Source organism: Drosophila innubila (assembly GCF_004354385.1).
Source record: "Drosophila innubila isolate TH190305 chromosome 3R unlocalized genomic scaffold, UK_Dinn_1.0 2_E_3R, whole genome shotgun sequence".
NCBI lineage: Eukaryota > Metazoa > Arthropoda > Insecta > Diptera > Drosophilidae > Drosophila > Drosophila innubila.
Window position 1 is genome coordinate 6,877,514 of NW_022995380.1, and position 21,376 is coordinate 6,898,889.

The 21,376-nt window shown below is 35.4% G+C and overlaps 1 protein-coding gene across 4 annotated transcripts in view; it reads right to left on the bottom strand.

The window, feature by feature from the left end:
• The window catches only part of LOC117789427 (furin-like protease 1), a 161,138-nt gene that overhangs the window by 67,909 nt on the left and 71,853 nt on the right, over positions 1-21,376 (bottom strand). For all 4 annotated transcript variants that reach the window (XM_034628453.1, XM_034628451.1, XM_034628455.1 and 1 more), the window contains one exon: positions 2,671-3,525. In XM_034628453.1, the coding sequence (XP_034484344.1) occupies positions 2,671-3,339 (669 nt within the window). In that variant the 5' untranslated portion in view covers positions 3,340-3,525. The remainder of the gene's footprint in view (positions 1-2,670; positions 3,526-21,376) is intronic.

The following is a 21,376-nucleotide window of genomic DNA, read 5'->3' on the forward strand; positions in this document are numbered from 1 at the left end:
CACTCTATAGAATTCATTAAAACTTTGAGCACAACATCAGATGAAAGCGCCGTGTGTTTGACAGAGTTGGTTGTGCAGATAGTGTTGGAAAACATCACAAGTTGCTAGTCTTATGGCACGCCCAGTGATAACTAAGTGTAACAAAAACAGAAAACAAAAAGACAAACAACAGAAATATTCGCAACAGGGAGTCGCAATTCACAGCAAAAGGTAAAAAGTCGCGGATGTGGCGAATTAATTAATTTGTTTTGTTGTTTTCCTGTTCTTGTTGTTGCTGTTGTAAGCTAGTACTAATGTTTCACTTGTAACTTGTTTGAACAGTTAGTTGGGTTTAGTTCTGCACTGTATGTCAAAAGGAATTTGCAGCAAAAATAGGAATAAAAAAAATAGTCAACACCAGAAACATAAATAGTACTAATATTTACAGAAAATTTCCTCTTTTCGTCATTTTTCTTCTACAATTCAATATTTCGACTGGACTTGAAGTTAATCAATGTAGTCCATTTAATTATTTATTCTACTAATATTCTATAAACAGGCGTTATATATTTGTGCTATAACCGTAATGAATTAGTTATGCAAAGTCACCTATAGCTGTGGTCAAGTGATTTTATATATAGTACATTTGTAGCAGATAAAATGTAGCACTTCAGCTCTAGTTTCCGCTGTCCGGACAAATCGTTACAATTTTACAGTCATTTGACGTTGTCTAATTATGTAAATGTGCCATTTATTTGAACACCAGCTACCGAGCGTTGGAAAAGGGAAGTGATACCCATGAACAATGCTATTTAAAATTAATTTTCAATTAACTTGCTGCCAGCTCAGCTGTTACAGAAGAGAAAAGGAACTTCAATAGAAATTCCGGTTTCCAAAGTAAAAAGATGCTAAATGAGTTGGCCAACAGAGAAAGATAGAAAAGTTTTACCCGAGTGCACAATAAATTAAGTTTTGGGCTTAAGGTATCCAGGCAATGAATACAATGGGATCTGTCAATGGGCCTATTGTGAATGATACTAATTTCATTTTGAGTACGCAACTTAAGTAAGTTTCGAAGACAATAGATTCCGTGACAATTTCGCCACCTGAGTTCGAGTTTCAATTGAAAACTCAAATGCCAATTAACCAATTTTACAAGTTAATCCACAAAAGTATCTGTCAAAGCGTATTCAAATTTTAAATGTACATCTACAGATATACTACATATATTTTTATGTATATTATTATTGACTGAAACAGAACTCTGTTTTCGATTTGTGTGTAACCTGACAGATGCCTTAGTGGTTTTCTAATTGTGGGTTAAGGCGCTTCGCAGTCTTATGGCTTGACTGATATCATAATAAAGTTCGCCGAAGCAGTTGAAGTAGTTGCAACACCTGCGGCTCTTTCTACTGTCCAGACTTGCCTCATAAAATTACAGTAACCAGTAAAAAAGACATTTGTTGAATTCCCGACTTTAAGATACCCATTACTCAATTTTATATTGAATCTATGAAATTTGATCTGCAACGGTGTACAAAATATAGCAGAGATTTAGACGATCGCGTTAATTGCAAACTTAAAACACAACTACGGTTATATTTAGCCGATATAGAATAAATCAAGTAGGATGATTGAAAATTATAAAATGAAGTATTTCCGATTCTTAAAAATGTGGGTGTAGTTTTTTTTTCCATTTGTTAATTTGTTAAACTCATCCTTTCTTTCATTATATCCTAAAAACTGTGTGTGTAGTGCTTTTTTTTCATTTATCTATTCCTTAAACTCATTCTTACTTCAAATACTACTGCATTGTCTAATTTCTGTCATTTAAATTCATTCAATTTTATTCAATGTGAGTAAGCAGACAGATAGATGGATTACGAGACAAAAATGACTCCAAACTAAAAATATATATTTAATAATATTACATCTGATTCAGCCGTTTAGGATTACCCATGAAAATGTATATACCCCTCATCAATTAGTATAGAGTAATAAAAATTAAAGTTTGTCAAGAATACACCAGGAACTCTTATATTTACTGCAAATACCGAGTGTTACAGCTGGATTCCCATAGCGAGAAAGTTACTCAAAATGTGCTTCGAATAGATTTCCATTTGTGTGTGTCTGGGACAAAGTTTTAATAGTCACACATTTGAGTGTCCTAATGATATGCTAAACTGACAAACGGCAGGTCCAGGCCCTGCATCTCCCTCTTTGTCGTTCTTATCGCACATGTGGACCAAATTGTTGAAAATTCAAAAGTTCGGCATCCACTCAAACGGGACTGCATTCAGTACCTATACAAGAGTGGGACTGAAGGTTGACTGACAAGGCTATTTACTCTATCAACCAAAACTAAAATGGCTTGTGGGCAATGTCTAAAAAGTGCTCAACGCGTACTTCAGTTGTCAATGCTAACGTTGAGGTGTCAAATCTATTAAAAGAGTCTCACGTGTTTCTAATTGCGACTGAAACAATTTAATAGAATTTATTTATTTTCTCTATTAAATCGAAAAGAGTTTTAATTAAATAGCAGACAAATTATTCTTATTGAAATATATGGTTAAAGTTCACTCCATAAATCAAGCTTCAAGTATTAACGTATCTCTAATTTAACTCAATTTAAAATTAGATATTAAGTTAAGAAATGTATTTAAACTGAAAATTACAATTTGGAGTACTCACCTTGCCCAAATTGACGAAACCGTGTTCCTTGGCAACGGCATCAACGATGCCATTGTTATCACCATTTGGTATGTGGACCGCCCAGGTGTGCGTGTAATGGCCAGAATCTCCGCCAGCGCCAGATGAGCGTCCACTGTTAGCGGTTAACTGGGCGCTGCTGCTGCTGCCGCTGGAGGTTTCATAGTCCAGGACGTAGGGTGGCAACAGTGGCGACTGTGCGTGGCCGGTTTCCACTTTGGGAGCAACACTGGCGACCGCGAAACCGATATTAATATTACATAAAAAAACTACGAAACTAAGTTGCAAAATAAGCAGCAATGTAGTCGACGCAGACGTTGACGTCGCCGTCGCTGTCAACGTTTTAGAATGTCTGCTGCGATTGCATTTCGTTTTGTTGCGTTGCGTTAAAAATCTAGTTTTGAATAAATTGCAATCGAAATTTAAATTTGTTGTAATATCACATTCAATGATTGTTTGTTGTTGTTGTTGCTGTTGCCACATTGTTTCAGCAACAAGTGTTGCTTTTGGTTGACAAGTTCTTTTGCTAGCAACATGTTGATTCAATTGTGCGTTGCGTTTCCGTTGACTGTGTTTTGTGCTGTTGCTTTTATTGTTGCTGATGTTGTTGCTATTTGGCTGTCTGCTCCATCGCACGACGTCGTTTTTCATTGTGCGTTCGATTTGTGTATTATTGTATTGAAGGTGTGGCAGTGCTGTTTATGTGTGTGTGTTTGTCTGCCTGTGTGTATATGTGTGTTGTAATGTTCTTGGTATATAGACTCCTTACTGCTGCCGTCGCCAACTTTGATCCTGACGTTGAGTAGCTGTTGTAATCGCTTTAGTGTCGCATCGGAGCTGCAAATAGGACACATGATTGAGATTTACATTAGCATTTCATGTAATTGATTTAATGTTAAATGCTTAACAAGTATTGTTTGCGAAAGGAAGAAAAAATGGAAATTCCCTGTCAGCAGTTGTATAAATAAGACGAATGAAGATATGCAGATACGAAGATGTTATTATGACTTCAAAGTAATACAAATAATCAACTGCCTACAAATGTGAACTACAAATATGAACAGTTAATATATTGCACATTTTTTTATTATTACTATTAATAATAAAATGTGTTCAAGAGATAAATAATAAGCAGATGTAGATAATTAGTAATCTACAAGTATTGCATATAAATGCTTTAAAAATACTAGTAACAGAATAGTAGCAGAATATGTAGTTGTTCCTGGCAGTAATAGTAGTAGTAATAGTAGTAGTGGTAGAAATCGTATTGAAAATAATATTAGTAACAGCATTAATAGTAGTAGTAAAATTGTTAAGTAGTAGTAATTAATTTGTAGAGAATATTAATATTTAGCAAAGCCCAAACAGCATGTTGCTAACACAAGCTTAAAGGATACCTGAAGTAATTATTCATTAATATACCCATCTCATCTATTTATTGCATACAGGGTATACAAAGTTAATTGCCTGCAAATGACACATCCGATTTGTTAGCAAATGGTCCGAAAAGAACTCAAAGTCAAGCGAAATAGCTCAACAAACAGTTCCAACGAAACTGTCCTCATTAGCAGCTGTCGTCCAAGAAAGAAATGAATGAAATGAAAAAAGAAGGCATCAATTTAGAAAGAGCCTCGGTTATGGCAATAGAATGAAAGCCATTTCAATTGGTTGGTGGCAAATCAAAGCTCATGGCAAAAGTTGTCAGGCAGTTCCGACAGATTTTTGGCATTGGCAACCGTTTAGCTGGCGGGCCAAATCGCATTGTTTGTCGCCCGAGCAAACAAGTTCGCATTGCAAATGAGGCTTAGAGATGGGGGCAACTGGCTTTTGACTAATGCCATTGTCAAAATATGCCCATGACTGATGATGCCCAGAGGCTAGCAACAACAACAACAACAACTAACACAGACAGCCATATTTCAATGCTATTGATTGAGTATTTCTGGATTTGCAGTAGGCGCGTAATTAATACCAAATGGGAGATATCGGAAATGCCCAGCAGCAGTCACAGTACAGCAAGGACAGATCGGAAGTTCTGACTCACAGTGTGCAATGTTGGGGCATGGTAATCAATAGCCAAGTGAATAGGAAATTGAATTTTCATACGACAATGGCATTATGCTGAGCTTAATAGCATGGCCTGACAATCAGATTCCCCTTTAAATAACTCCTTTAACCCGGCCATTGCTCGTGTGTAATTTTTTTCCATTTCCCACCCTATGAGGGTGCAGTTTTAAAACTAGTCACAGGTCGATTCTATTTTGAAATAGATCTTTGAATGAAAGTCTATTCGCAGCAAAGTTTGCAAGATTGGAGAAAGTCCCCAGATTGTGATTGATTGATCTATGTCGAAAATTAACACGTGGCTTTTAACTCTTAAGCTTATACTAGTAACTCTCAGCTTACTTTTACTTGTTATAACTATAGTTAAGGACATGGTGGGTTAAATAAGCTGCAAATGTTTTGTGCTTTTGTTTTCACACTTGCGGATATATTAGAATTATTAAAAAATTTATTATTTCCAGGCATGTGTATATTCCACACTTACAATCTAATCCTTTTCCCTATATCGGACTTAAACTCACTAACGTATTTATTCAAAAAATAAATGAGAACTGTTTTCACTTTCGATAAATCTAGCCGAAAGTGAGAACCGGAACAGGTGATAGTGAATGATTTGAATTGTTATCTGAGATAAATTGAGACCGAATTTATATATATACATCTGTCTTAATTGCTGCACTCCAGTTTCAATTAGACAATTCTTAAAGTTGTGCGACAAATTAGACTAAAATTGGTATGTGGCTGTTGGCAATAAATAAAGTTTGGCCTTTTAAAGAAGTCATTAAGGACTTGAGCAAAAAGTTTTTGGGGCCAACTCGAGAAGCAGTCAAAGCCCAATTTCCAATGCTCTCTTATCGGTTGCAATGCACATGAATGCACACAGACACACACATGCACACACGCACACACGTTTACACAAATACACACTCTTAATCCAAAAAGGATCTATTGAGTTTTACGTGCAGATTGCATCGCTTGCGTCTTTTGTGCGCGACTTCCGCATTGGAGAAATCGTTGTCATGGGCAACAGTCAGACCAACCCTCGTACATACAACTTACTGCTGACTGACACGACTTTTGCTTCCATCTACAGCTGGTAAACTTTCGACATTGACTGACGGCATTTGTCAGCGGCAGACACAAAGTAATCATTACTTGGCGAGCGCATTACGTCTGCACTTCACTTCCATTTCCACAGTGTGCAGTTCACGGGCCAACTAAGCGTATACTTAATAATAAGAAAATAAGTGCCTGTCAAAGCGGGTGGCACCCAACATGTTAGTGATGGAACATTCAACACGCCCATCGCACCCTCACATGCCAACGAAAAGTGCAAAACGGTGTCAAAGTCAACGACAAAAGGGGAGGAAAAAGGAATTCAAGGGAAAGGCAGAGGCAACTGCAACTGGCGATGACGTCGCAGCGTCTGCAACACTCCAAGTGTAAAGTGTTTCAACGTTAACTTGACAACTTGAGACAAATTGAGACGTTGTTTTCCTTTTTTGCATGAGAAGGACGCAGACAGAATTGATGCGGTCTTCCACTTACAGCATTATAAATATATATATATTGGAAAAACTTATTCCTCTAGTTTTGTGTGTCTATTTTCCCTAATTTTTTAATAGCTAATCGATGCGGTAACACAATTTCAATACTTAATTAGGGCTTTACTAATAAACAAGGTAGAAACAGGCTGGCTTTAAATACTTAAGCTAAAATGGACAGCTAAAAATACACTACGATGTAAAGTCCATGAAACTTAAAAGTCAGTAAAGGGTGCAAGTTATGAATAAGATAGGACTTGGAAGTTGTTGATTAAAAACTAAGACACTTGGCCTATCAATTGAGCATTCACCAATACCATCATACCATAACATTATCTGACCCATAACAACAATCAAATCGGACACAATTCAAATCCCAATTATGCCAAGTGTAAGCTTTCTACAAAAAAAAAATACACCCAAAGAACTGTATAAAAAAAGTAGTTAAAACAAGACAAGAAAGATGGTAACGAGAATAAGAACGAAATGAAGGAGAAGAATCAAATGTTGAACTGGTAAGAGCTGCAGGCAGTTCTGGTGAACACAGTCTGACACTTGGTTGCTTTTGTGGTTGCCAAAGGCTTTGTGGGCCAACACACAAGCCGGTGATGTCAAATACAGAATGCAAAAGCTTTGGCTAGGGACTCGACAACCTGCACTTTGAAAACCGATGCCAGAACACATTAAGCTTATGCCTTTTGAAGACGCCTGCAGCGGCAGTTAGCAGCTTAAAAAGGCAACAAGAGTCAAAAGCCAGTAGTTAAAAAAAAAATAAAAATAGAAACAACGGGGGAATAGAAGAAAGTGGAGCAGAAGAGAGAGAGAGAGAGAGAGAGATTGCAACGCCTTTTGTTGATGTGTTTGCTGTGTTTTTCTTAGCATTGCTTTTTAGTGTATATGGTGCTCTTAACCGACAGCATCCTCGTGTGGTCGCTTTACTTGCTTAATGATAGTTTCCACAAAGCCAAATAAGCAGTTTTCTAACGCAAGAGGCTGCCATTTTTTGTTTTTTTTTGGTTGAGTTTGGCTTGAGCCAAGCCACAATCGCGGCTGCTGCAACTGGAGCACAAAGTCAACAACAAACGAGCCCGGTTAACGCCCGCAGAAAAGCGGCTATATCTTTTTTCACTCTCTCTCTCTTTCTTTCTCTCAGTGAATAGGCAGGAACGAACATTAAGAAGAAAAGTGCAGCTGTGGTGGAGGGTCAGGGGAAAACAAACAGCATTCACGCAAAGTGTCAGCACAGCAACAAGAAGAGATGCAGCAAACGCCAAACAAAACGACAATTTCTAGTATACCCAGTACACAAAATTTAATGTGTATACCACATACCTATCCTATACCCTTATTAAAATGATTAAACAAGTCTGCACATTTTATTAAAATACTTTTTTTAAATAAATACAAGAAGCATATTTAAGCAGTTTCCTCAACAATAACTTTAGGGTATTTCATAGTTGTGTAATATTTAGTTTTATTTTGTGCTTAAGTGCTTCCATACAAACGAGAAACAAAAACTGCTGCATACTTTTGTGCGTGACTGTAAAGAGACTATACATTGCAAAATGCCTAAGCAAATCAGCTAATGGTTAACCTAAAAGCGAAAATGATTTATTGTTGTTTCCTTGAAAGAAAGTTTATAATATGAAATATAATGTAGTATATTTAAGTTTTCGTATCTGACCGAATTCTTTCAGTTCAAAGAAATGTCATTATTTGTACACTATTTTAGGTGCATAAATATATACCTAGATATTTTTATATTGAATCTCGAGTAACTTCATAAAAATTAATATATTTCCATTTATAAATACATTCGTTCAGCTTAAAAAAATTCTAAAGATTGTCTTCGATTTAATAACAATTTATTTATTAATTGTGCATATGTTAATGAATTCTGCAATATGAAACTGCATTAAGGATTTCATCGTTCTCGTCCCAATGATCAACAGAAATGTAATTATTCGCCCACAAGCTTCACTCAGTGCATATATGAAATCAACTGAGCTCAGTCTGTATATATCCAGATTATATTGTTAAGCATCTCGAGTAATTTCATTGAAATGAATATTTTCATTCGGCGTGGATTTCTCTTTTAATTTGCAAACGCATTTAATGATAAACAAAAAAAAAAAAAAAATCAAAGGAAAGGAAAGTAAAATAACAATGGAAAAGAAATGAAATTTTTGTGGAGGGCAGGGTTTCTCCCTGGAAACAGGAAAATATGCAATGCCACGCAAGAGAGCTTAATTGAATTTCCATGGTCAGGCATAAAATGAATGAAAAACAACGTGCAATGTTTTACAAGTATAAAATGAAACCGAAAGAATTGGAGAAATGTACCCAAAATGGGAGAAAGGTAAAGAACGTTCTTTCATTTGCTAAATTAACTCCAAAGATGGTCGACAGTTACTGTTAGTACGTTGCATAACGCTTAATGCAAGTCTTTACAATAATGTATGCAAAACAAAGCCAGCGCCATCAACAATAAGAACAACAACAGCATCTGCTCCTCTTTGCCTCAAGTGCAACCTGCAAAGAGCCTCTCAACATCCATCACTCAACTTTACTTCAACTCGTTGCTCACATACAACAAAAGCAGCATAATTATTACTTGACTTCCTTTTTTTACAATTTAACGCTAAAAGCCTAGTATAGAAGCGAATCTTAACGGGACAAGAAGTTTCAAAAATACTCTATCTTTAAGATAAATGGGTGACATAAAATATACATTTCTAAATTAAAGACTATTCGACTTAAAAATATATAAAATGTATGCAATTATTGCAATACATAACTATTTCTCACAGTTTGTACTTAAACAAATATTAATTAGATAATTTGTAAGATCATCAACTGCATAAGAAAGCTCAGAGGCCTTCATTAACAGGGTAAAAATGTCTCTCGTAGGAAATGTCGTTGTCAAGTTCACGTTGCGAGTTGCATGAAGCAAGCTGGAATGGCTCTGAAAATAAAAAACAGTCACTTGCTGCTTCTACTTGCCACTCTCTACCTTCCACCTGCCACTTGATGCAGGTGACGCGTTATGGCACTTTGGGTGCTTGTGGCATTGAGGAGCCGACACTTGGCAGCTTTTTTGACTTTCACGTGCAACATAAAACGTGACAATCAAAATTAATATGTTGTCAGTTGACGTTGCATTAATTAGGTTTGCCACACAAAATCTAAACCAAAATCTAACAAAATACTCTAATTTTCTACATCATACAACACAAATCACATTTCTTATGGCACTCATTTTGCGGCATTTTTTGTGAACGAAATGTAAATCAACAAATCAACAACTTAATATGCGCACATTTTGTGTCAGCAACAACAACAACCATAGCAACAGTAATAGCATCAGCAGAGCATCAGTTACCAGCGCAAAAACCAAAGCTCAAGACACACAAACGATGCACGACTGTGGCATATCCTGTATTCGAATTGAATGCCATATAACATTCTTAGAATGTACATTTCTACAGTATACTTTTTGGCGCTTCTTTTATATCAGCAAGATAATTCAGCAACTGTTTACATTTGTAGCACCTACAGGGTATATTTTGCATGGCAACACTGACAAAAAAAGTAGCAAAGTTATTAGTATGCACAGCATGCTGCATACTACTATGGGGCCCCATGAGTTGTTTGGCTGAAATTTATGCGTTTCTATTCATTGCTTGCTCTAGCTGCCATTCAATTTTCCAGTTTTTTTTCTATCTCTCTCCTTCGCTCCTGCTCCGTTTTTTCTGTGGCAATTTACACCTAGCAGAGTTTTTGTGGCGCCCCGCGTCTTTCTTTCAATCATTTTTTTTTCGCTTCTCTGTTCGATGCACTTTGACAAAGCTGCGCTGATTTTTCAAAAACTTGCGACTAGTGCATTGAATTAGAATTATGTGTAGGCTGTTGAGCCACGATGAGGAATTTAATAAATAAAAAATACATATAAAGTATATTCTAAATATTTATAATGCCTAGTTGCATATAAATTGCCAAATGAGCTTGCATCTCATATATTACATTACTTCCCCTCTACATATCAATATCAATCAATGAATGAAGTAAGCAAAATTAAAAAAATTATTTTAATTCAAATTTAATTTGTTGGTTTTTTATAAAAATTCAAAATGTAAATAAAAGTTTTTAATAAACAAATTAATTCTAATTTAAAAATCAAATAATAACTAAATCTGCATTCCAAAAGTACAGCTAACTGCATTATAGGTATTTTTTGTATTTTTTTTTTTTGTGTTTTTGTATGTTTTGTGATTTTTGACATTTTAATTACATTATTATTTTCAATTTTAATATTATAAGTTATAAAAATTGGAAAAAAAAAAATTATATTTGTATTAAATGCAGTTTATTGATCCAAAATACTATAGCTCAAGCTAAATTAGTTAACAAATTATTCATAAATATATGAAATATTTTATTTAATAGCACCGACGAAATCTAACTAAAAAGTTTTGATTGGTTTTGAAGTTTTATCTTACCCGTCGAAATACCACAATCGAATTGTCATAAAGTTTATACCGTTGGCTTTTCGAGTTTGCAACGTCAATAAAAACTCAACCGAAAAGCCAAAAAGCCTCGTGTAAGGTTGCGCCACAACACAACACATACGCAAACACTCACACACAGAGAGGTGTGTGCCTCTGTGGGTGTGTGTGTGTATAATTTAAACAATTAGAAAGTTGGTGCTTGGTTTGCTGTTTGCTTCATAGTTCAGAATGTTGCACAAACTTTTCGTGTTGCTTGCTGTAATATTTGCATGACAAATTGTTGTTGCTGTTCTTGTGGCAACCTGTTTAGCGATGGCAACAACTATTGAGAAAGTTGCTCTTGTTGACATTTTGACAAGCAACTCTGTTGTTGCCCTCACTCTGTGTGCATGCAGGTCTATGGCAATGTTTAGCTGTTAATGAGTTGCATGCCACATTGCCACACCGCTCCACCACCCACCTCCCAGCTCCCACTCTCTACAATCTAACTCCACTCATTCAGTTGCTCTTCAGTCACATATTTGCACAAAGCCTCATAAGCAGCTGCATCCTGCTGCTGATGCAGCACAATGCACAACTCAACCCTCCCCCTCTCCGCCCTCTTGGTCACTCTTTCCCTTTTGGTCCTTAACCCTTAAGCTCGTTCGAGTGCAAAGCTTAGCGTCGCCATGTTGCATGAATCTACTCGTCCTGGCACATACAGTTAGCGTTGCAGCCTGACATATCCTGTCGTGTACAGTAGAACCTCATCCATATGCAAAAATCCTAAATTCACATTTTGCTCACTTCGTGTGACGCAAATTACACTAGTCAACAACTTTGAAGCTTATTTTAACAATGCAACAAAAAATCCCCATTCCCTATTCACAGGTTTATATTCAAATAACAACAAATGTATGCTGACAAAAATTGAAATATTCAATGTACTACTTATTTATACCCTAGTATTGCAATTGCTCAGTTATTTCAGTTTTTTCGTTATTCATATTGTAAGGTTACAGCTTACAGCGTATCTGCGTATTTGACTACTCTCATCTTTTTTTTATCCTTTCATTTGTCCGCCAATTTTCCTTTAAATTCCCATGTTTTTTACATTTTTTTTATAGGATTTTTTGTTGTTGTGGAATTTGGAATCCCCACTGACAGCATAAAATACTAGTTTTCGGTTATTAGTAGAATGTCAAAACAAATGACAGCGACAGACAGAATTATTCAGTTTTACTTTATTCCACATGCATTCCAGTCTGCATTTAAATATTTATTCAAAATATTTTTACTGTGTAGCTGCTTAATAGGTTTTCACGAAAAACAATTTATTTTTTTAATTTTTTAATGAAAATGTTTTTGTAATATTCAATGCAAATTTAAATGTTTTGTTTAAAGCTAACAAAAATAATAATATTATTAATTTTCATGCATAATTATTTATTAAAATCAGTTCACCAAATAAAAAGATTGATCGAAAGGTCTGATGCCTAAGAAAAGAAAATTACAAGTTTAATTGGAAGCTCCAATTCTACCGAAACAGAATCATAAATATCCCTTTCTACAGCAAATGTTAAGTAAAACTGGAAATTAAAAAGCTATCAAATCTTAGCAAGAGCTAAACAAAACTATATGAAAAGCTTTTCAACGGGAAAATTAAAACGCGACCAGAAAATATTACTCGTTAGGCCAAATATATTTTGAAAATATTTTTTTTAATTTATGATAATGCCATGAATTCTATAAATCAAAGCAAATTTTAGATACGAAATCTTTTGCCTTCTGCCGCCATTTGTCATCACGTTAAGCACACCAGCAATAGAAAGAAAATAATAATGGGCAATAAACAAGTCAGCAAAATGTTTGAAAATATTTAATGAAAAAAAAAAACATTGGCTAAGGCCGAATCGGAGAAATTTGTGAGCAGACGTACAATAACACAAAAATAACAGTGCAAATTACACACAATGCACAAAGCACTCAGCGCCGAAAAGTATGCAACGACATTTGCAAAGAGCTGCAAATGCAGCGGAGCTTTAAATGAAACGAATGAAACAAATTGATATGCAAATGTGCGCGCGGCGAGTGCCGCACAAAAAGAAATCGTAATAATAAAATATACTAAGCGACAGCCAAGGCAACAACGAGCTGAACGAGGGAGGTGCAAAGGTGCAGAGGATGGGGCGATAGAGAAAGCTGCTTGGATAAGCGACTTCCACTTCCGTTAGCTATTGTGTGTGTGCACTCGCCTTCACCCAGCCTTTTTCTTTCCCTCTCTCTCACCCTCTGGCAGACTGACAACTGCAACTGGCAGACAGCTGGCAAAACATTCGGCTGCAAATCAGGTTCATAATGTTTCCGGTACAGCTGCTACAAAAAATATTACGTATACGCCTACGACGCGCTATCAATAATTTTACAGCAGTTTATGGTTACCCCCAATAAAATCAAATTCAATTTCAGTTTGCTTAAAAAAATAAAACTGAAAAATACACTGTTTCAAAGTGTACGGCCAACAGCTACCCTATAAATATATTACGTATACGAAGTGGAATTTATTACGCATTTGTTGAGAGCTCAACGAGTACATGCCCTATAATTCTATGTTTATAAAAAGCAAAAAGCAGATCAAGGAATATTCTTTTCTGGGATTAGCAGAAGTGTCTTTAGATATTCATCGGACCCATAACATTATTATGCTAACAGTGTAGGGTATACGAAAGTGAAGACGTTGAAAGCAAAACGAATGCAAAAATTTTCTGGCCAGAACAAAAAGCGTAAAACTTTTGCACGAAATTCAATTTGGCGTAACTTTTCGCTCGCCTTTTTCCATCATCATCTGGAGGACTTTTTAGTATGCGGCCGAAAGTTTTTACATTGATTGAAATGTGACGGCAGCATACAGGCACACACACACATACACACACCAGCTTACATAAATACACTTATATATATCTAAGATATTAGGGTGTGCAAATTCAGTTGTTGAACTAATGAGCAGCAGTCGCCCTCGAGTTCAAAATGCTGGAAAATGCTTGAAAGTCGTGACAGCCATAAGAAAACTTTAAATGATTTTCCGGGGTCTCAAACTCGCCAAATGTTGTGGAAGTTTTCACAAAGCATTTGAACTGAACTTAAACTGGCCCACGTTCAAAGCGTGGCATAAAATGTGCATAATGAGGCGTATCAAATGTCAGTTGAAAAGGTTGGTCAGTCCAAAGATAAAAGCAAAAAAAAAATGAGTCAAAAACTGTTTTCAATGATCTATATTATATCAAGACATAAATTACTAATTACTAAATAATGTATGTTTATATTTATGATATCTCCACTGTGAAGAATACTTACAAATCTCGAATTTCATTCGAAGCAGCAAAGGAATGATTTGTGAACTTGTTGGCACTTTGGTGATTGTGGCTCAAAAAACGACATCAATGAGGCGTAAATGGCTTCAAATGCGAAAAATTGAACTCGAAACGATTTGCTACACTCAAAAATGCACAAAAGCAATCAATGAATGGGGCAGAAGCAAAGAATGAATGAACAACAAGGTAAACAGCAGGCATTAAAATGCCCAGAAAAAAATCAACAAGCAGGACAGCTATAACAATGACGATGATGATGATGATGTCGATGTTGATGATGCTGACGTTGATGATGATGTTCGAGATATGAATGTGTGTGACTCTGCGAGGGATCAAGCGTTCAATTTTTTTTTTATTTATTTATTTTTCTGTGTTTTCCTTCTTTCTGAATGGGCTGCCATTCAGCATCATGACTTAATAAATACGAGGACAGGTGAAGCGAATGGACAGCTTGGCTAGGTGTTAGCTGCCTGCTTCAGCTGAAACAGAAGCATTTGCGCTTGATTGCTCACGAAATCGACAAAAATGAAGTTGAAAATCTATTGAAGCCATTTGGTCCTTCTTTCTACCATCGTCCGTCACATCCACACGCAAAACTGATTGATGCTTCTGATTGAATGAAACTCCCGAGTCGAGCACAGACAATATAACGGATATAAAAAGACCCCAAATTGTGTTCACAGCTGAAGCAATCTTTTCTCCTTTTTCGGAATTTTTTTTTTTTTATAACACGCTCACAACAATCACAATAAAAGGCATGGGCACCTCCTGTCTGCTGATTTCCGAAGCCTGCCTGTCGCCTATTCTTCCAGTTCATCCTTTGCAGCCTTTCCGCTTTAAACAGTTTGCCGGCATGCACAAACATGTCTGCGCCGCCGCCATTTTTATTTGCCATTAAAACATGTCTGCCACACCGCTGTGGCAACAATGGCGAAATATGTTTCTAATTGCCATGGCAAAAAAAAAGAATAGCTGGGCAAATAACTTTTCCACATTTTCATGTTGTACTTTTTCGAAAAGACGTGCCATGATTTTTAGTGTCAGTTTTCTCTTGCGTTTTTTCATTTTTAATTTTTGAATTGGTATAAAAGATGAGTGTAATCACATTCAACTGAAACTCATGTTATGCATATTGATAAGCTCTTCTCCGACAGATGTTGAAATTGATATGTGCATAAGGGAAATGAATTCAATTGTTTTAGGGTTTGGATATTACCTGGTTTTATTATAATAATAATTTTGTAAGATCAATGATGCCTACCTGAAAAGAAAATATATTGAAAAAAGTTGATTAATACGTTTTCAAGTGCAAGTAAGTAAGATTAAGTTCCTTACTTTTAAATATTTTTTTAATAGAAAAAATAATTCTTCTTCTAGAATGTACATTCTACTGAAGTAAAAAAAACAATGATCTTCCGCGAAATTAAAGAAAAATATTACCGATTTAGACATAACATAAAATTTCCAGTTTGAAATGAAAAATTCAAATTGGAAATCAAGTTGACAGTTAATGGAACTTCAATGGGAAATAAATATTTGCATAGCAAATGACAGGCAGAGACAGAGGGAAGAATACATAAAATTATTTAAATAAACCAATAAACGGCAATAGATTTGCATTTGGAAAGGCTTACGACTATGTTAAACAGTAGTTCGAATGCTAAAGGACAACGCAACAGCAACCGGCATTGCGCATACGCCGTGTGGTGTACATTCAATTACAAGCTAGCTTTAACAGCTTTCCACGCCCACAAAACAACGTGAATAAGAATGAGAATCCGCATAAGAATGCGATGGAGAAGCACTGATGACGCCCCTGGCATTAAGAGGCGCAACTTTTGGCGCTCAAAAAGATAAGTATTGATTTAGTCAGGGTTTTTTTGTGCCTCTTGCCAATGGATTTCTCAGCTAATGCTTTGTCATTGCTGGGGATTTCGGCCAGTAGACGCTTATTGAAATGTCAAATGTCACTGTGTCTTATTTATTTATTTTATTTTGTTTTTTTGTATTGCCATATCATCTACATTTAGATAATATACAAACTCGCATGCCAAACTCGTTTGCATCACAAAGTGCTGAGCTGTCAAGCTTGAAGTCTTATATTCCTTTCAACTTTTTTTTGGTATACATACCCTATGGGTGCACAAATTGATTAAGGGGTAGTTCTAACATCTGGTTTTTATTTGTGTATAACAAAATTGACAAAGAAAGTACTTTATACAGAGCTGCGATTAGGGTATGCACAAGTTAAACCATCTCGTGACTATATGAGTACAGGGTAGTCGCGTGTACAGCACAACATTCTTATTTGTTTGTCTTTGTCTTTGCTTTGCTTTGCTCTGCCCTGGGGCCCTTTTTCAATTTCGCCTGCTCCTCTGAGTTTGTGCTCGCTCTCTTTCTTCTATTTCTTCATCCTCCTTTCCTGTGTCTCCTTTTCACCATCTCTTTTCGTATTGATATTTGTCTTTTGCCGTTTGCCACTAATTCAACTGAACTTGTATGTCTTTCCACTCCATTAATTAAATGCCTAACATTTCGTTTGAGTTTTACTTTGCAGCCATATTGTGGGTTCAGGTTGAGTTTTAATTTTGTGTGTTTGTGTTTTACCTCCTGCAGCAAATCTGTTTTGATTTCTTCTTCGTTCTGCAAATTGTAAATTTATCACTGCGGACGGCAGAATCAATTAAGAGACCAAATAATGATCAATACGCATGAAAATCGGGCTACTTTTGACAAAGTTATGCATGTAAATTTTCTCAAAATTTTGCCAGAATGTGTCGAGTATTTCACTTGCGGCTTCTTGTAGAATAACCCACTTAATTGAGCTGAAAAATTACCACAACCGCAAAATGATTAACTGAAGCAATCCCGCCCGGCACCGTTCTGAAGGAGAAATGTTAAATATCTCATGTTTCCGCTGGAAAGGCAATAATTGAAAATAATTTCCTGGTTGGTAAAGCGAAAATCATTTTAAATAATGCATGAAAAAGCGTTAAGGCAGACACCTTTAACCCAGAGGATAAAAAACAATAAACCTTGAATTACTCCCCTCGGGTGTACCATTTTCCACGCAGCCGTATGAACAATAATGTCACCTCGCATTACTTACTTTGCCTCATGGTTGCCCACATAAAACACAACTTGTTTATTTTATGTCTGAGCAAAAAATTATATAATAAATTATAAAAAATAAAAAACAGAAGAACATACAGACAGTTCTGTTAAACTCGCTAATGAAATAAACGCCGTAACTTAATAAAAATCCAATGACAAAACGATTACGAATACAGTACACAGAAAAAGTGCAAAATACGCTCTCGCAAGAGAACAAACGCACTATAATTGCTTAACCTGTTTAATTATAAGTCGATTTCGGGGCGAAAACGTAATACGGAACACTGGAAATTGGTTGACGCACAAAGTGCTACAACAGCAAAGACACGAGACCCAATTTCACATAAACACACGCACGCACAGACATACTATCATATATGGATGTACATATACATAAAGTGATAAGCAGCCGCAGGGTCGACGGCAATGTCGTTGTCTGTCTGGTATGCAAATAAAATTGCGTATACGCCATGTGTTTTGCCCTGGCCCTGCGTTTTGTTTTCAGCTTTGTGTGTGTCTGCGGCTGTCGCCTTCAGCTCAAGTGTGTGTGCGTGTCTGGGACTGTGTGTTATGTTTGTGTTTGCATACTTTTTGGCGATAATATGTATATAGGAAATTGTATCTCGCAAAATTGTTTTTTAAAATGTTGCGTGCCTGGCGGCTGAAATAAAAATATAAGGAAACCAAAAGAAAATTTATATGCGTAGGTAATAAAAATGCAATATAATTCCAATAAAAACGTTTCAAGTTTTGAAACAGAGAGAGCTGGAGTTAATCTCAAAGTTTGGATTGCAGCAAGTCGGGTCGGTTTAGAAAAGCGTATCAGAAACAAATTGTTGTATAAAATTTATTTCAACAAAGCTAGGGGTAAATTTGTTCACAAAATAACAAAAATTTAAGCTTGACAAATATTCAAATTGAAATAGCTAAATCTTCATTTGAATTTTATTTATTTGCATTGGCAAATAAATGAATATTGGTTTTGAATGAATCAAATAAATTAGTTTAGCTCAAATCAATCTAGTTTTATTTAAGGGTGTGTTGTCTTCGACCACTCCATTCATTTCCAGTAATTTTCCCCCTCTCCTTCACCACCGCCTGTTTATTACTCTCTTCCCTTGAATATAAACATTTTGGAATGAGGTTGCATATGCTTGAAGCTGATAAACTTTAACGATATCTGAAGCTCTGCATGTTTTTCATATTTTGTGCTATTAAAAGACCAACGCAAAACTTCGCATCGACATCGTTAAAATATTTGCGTTATGAATATTAACTGACTGACACACACATTAACTGAGTGAGTGTGTGGGTGTATGTGTGCTGGCAAGCTGTTATTAATTTATTTTTATGCTTAATAACAAGTGCTATGCAAAGCTCGACGCGTTCAAGTGGCGCCAATGTGATAACCATAACAATATCGTCAATGGGGTAATAAATTGTACAAAAAAATATAACACAACTTGATTTTGATCCAACAACTAAAGTCATATCCCACACACACATTTGCAATGTGTACACATACGGTTATCGCATAATATTTTCGTACAAAAGCTGAACTCTTATGAACTTTTGTTTAAGTCGGCAAGGTTTCTGCCTTGAAGGATACAACTTAAAGCAATTAACGTTTGTGGGAAAGGGCTTAATGATATGAAGCGTACTGTGTTTTCCCACACAATTTCGCACATTTCCTCATTTACGAATTGTGGTTGCTTAATTAATAGCAATCTGATTAATTAGTGTTTGTGGCAAGAAATCCAATATCGAATGCCTCGTTTAAATTGTGCAGCAATCCATTAAATTATATCATTCAATGTACAAAAGATTTTATTGCACATGAGTATATCACATTATGTAAAAAAAAGCCAAAGAACCACAGTGCTAGTATTGATAATTTTTTATTTTTTTTAATTTCTTACGTTAATAAAAAGCACGAAAAATGTTATTTTTTACCATCTTGTTTTAAAGAGGAATAGCTTCAAAAGTTTTTTCTTTAACGACTAATAAATAGTATCATTTAAAGGTTTCTATTCATCATCTCACATATTATTTATAATACCGTGGCTTTCATCACAAGATATTCGGAGGATACAAAGAAATTCAAAGCCTTGTCAATTTAATTAAGTAATTATGACATGAAGTCTTTTACAAATATTTCCCTTCATTTCGATATACAGACTGTATCAGATTATTAGTTTATAAGTAGCTTGACAGTAAAGTAATACCCATTTGTGGTCGTGCCAAGCTCAAGTAAACAAAATTCTCATTTATTTTAATTAATTTATTACTGTCGTGCACATAAAATCAATAAATGGACACAAGACTTGGGAAATAAGCGACCCAACTATCCCAAAAATACCATAACTGCAACCCATCCTACCCATTTCACATAACTAGGAATACTATCGATGCCATCACTTAATTAGACTTATTCGGGCCAGAAGAGTTGCTTTAAAATAAGAAATATTTGCTAGTAACTGTCTGGCATTCTAAAATACCAACCAAAAACAACATAAGTGGATATGATGGACTGAAATATACCCTCTGAATACATTGATTTAAATCCAAAAATTGTTTAAGCAATATACGTTTCTGTCTTTACATACTATGATATATATTTTATAATTTGTGCTGCTAAAATTTTGAAATAATACTTAGGGCCATTTTTAAAGTGTCTAGTTAAGGGGTTGTATAACTATAAAAGAGATATTTTGAGGCATTATTATTAGAAATTGTGTTAATGCGAAATTTTAAAATATCTCATTGAAAATGTTTAACTGAACTCTAAAAAAAACCGCCTTTAACTTTTCTTTCTGTTATTTTTATTTAATCTCAAATAACAGGGTATAAAATTTCAGGAGAAGTTTTCAATATGGAAAAAATATGATAGCATTCAGTTGGCATGTGTGGCAAAAAGGTTAGAAAATAATAACAATTTCATTCGTTGTATTCATTCTGTGTTCTCATAGCCATATTTGTGTGGTGCACACTTGTGGAAATTGTTGGGCATCAAATGGGCCCACCCTCAAACTCGGAAATTTACCAAAAATGTCAACGATGCAAATTGGAAAAAGCGAAGGGTAACCTTGTGAGCTATATGCATAGATACATACATTCAAGCAATTGTGTGTGCGTCGGGTGAAAGAGGAGCATTTGAATAAATGCAAATGAAATGTGAAACTGATAAATTTTCAATTAAATTGCTGCTTGTTGCACAAGAGCCAAGTCAAGTGGCAAGTCCGGAAAGACAGGATGCAGGGTCAAAACACTGAGGGAAATATACATACATTCAACTGATCATTCAATTACGAAATTAAATTTTTGGAGTGCCAAATCCAATGAATTAATACTAAATGGAAAAGCTTACTCCAATGCTCAGGCTCTATGCAATTCGATAGACACCTGAAGTAAAAAACAAACTCACAAGTTGTATGCATTCTCAAATATATTCAATTAAAATTGTTGAAAATACCTCTATCGAGAATTGTCCCAAATTAGGTTCTGCTTATAAATAAATAAGAAATATGCTATATTAGAAATTATTCGTTTTGTAAATAAGCTTTACCAGTTATAATTTTATGCAATGACCTTATCAAACAACAAATTAATACTAATTCGAATCAAAAATTAATAATATTAGGCCTACCAACATTCACAATAATAAGTACAATAATATTTTAAGTGATCAGCCTAAGAGTATGCCCCCAAAACTGTATCAGTATTTTGAAATATGTTCATTTTAAATTGGAAATTGACAACTGGAGTTAATTTCTAATTTATCGGACGGTTGACAGCATTTAATTAGCAATCTACCTGATTACTGTCCCCTTTCCCGCTTTTCCTCTTTTTAATCTTTCCCGCTGGCAATCAATTTTGATTGGAAACTATAAAACGCATCGATTTTAAAAGTCAATCAGGCATTGAAAACGAAACAGAGGACGGAGAGAGAGAAATTGAAAAAATGCAGAAACTAATTTATGATAAGGGGTCGAAATTCAGTTACCTTCTCCCGCCCCTCAGCACACCTCTCCTTTTCTCGTTCCGCGCTCAATTGTGCGTAAAAATTATAAAATTTAATCAACGCATGGAAATTGAACCGCTAAAAGGG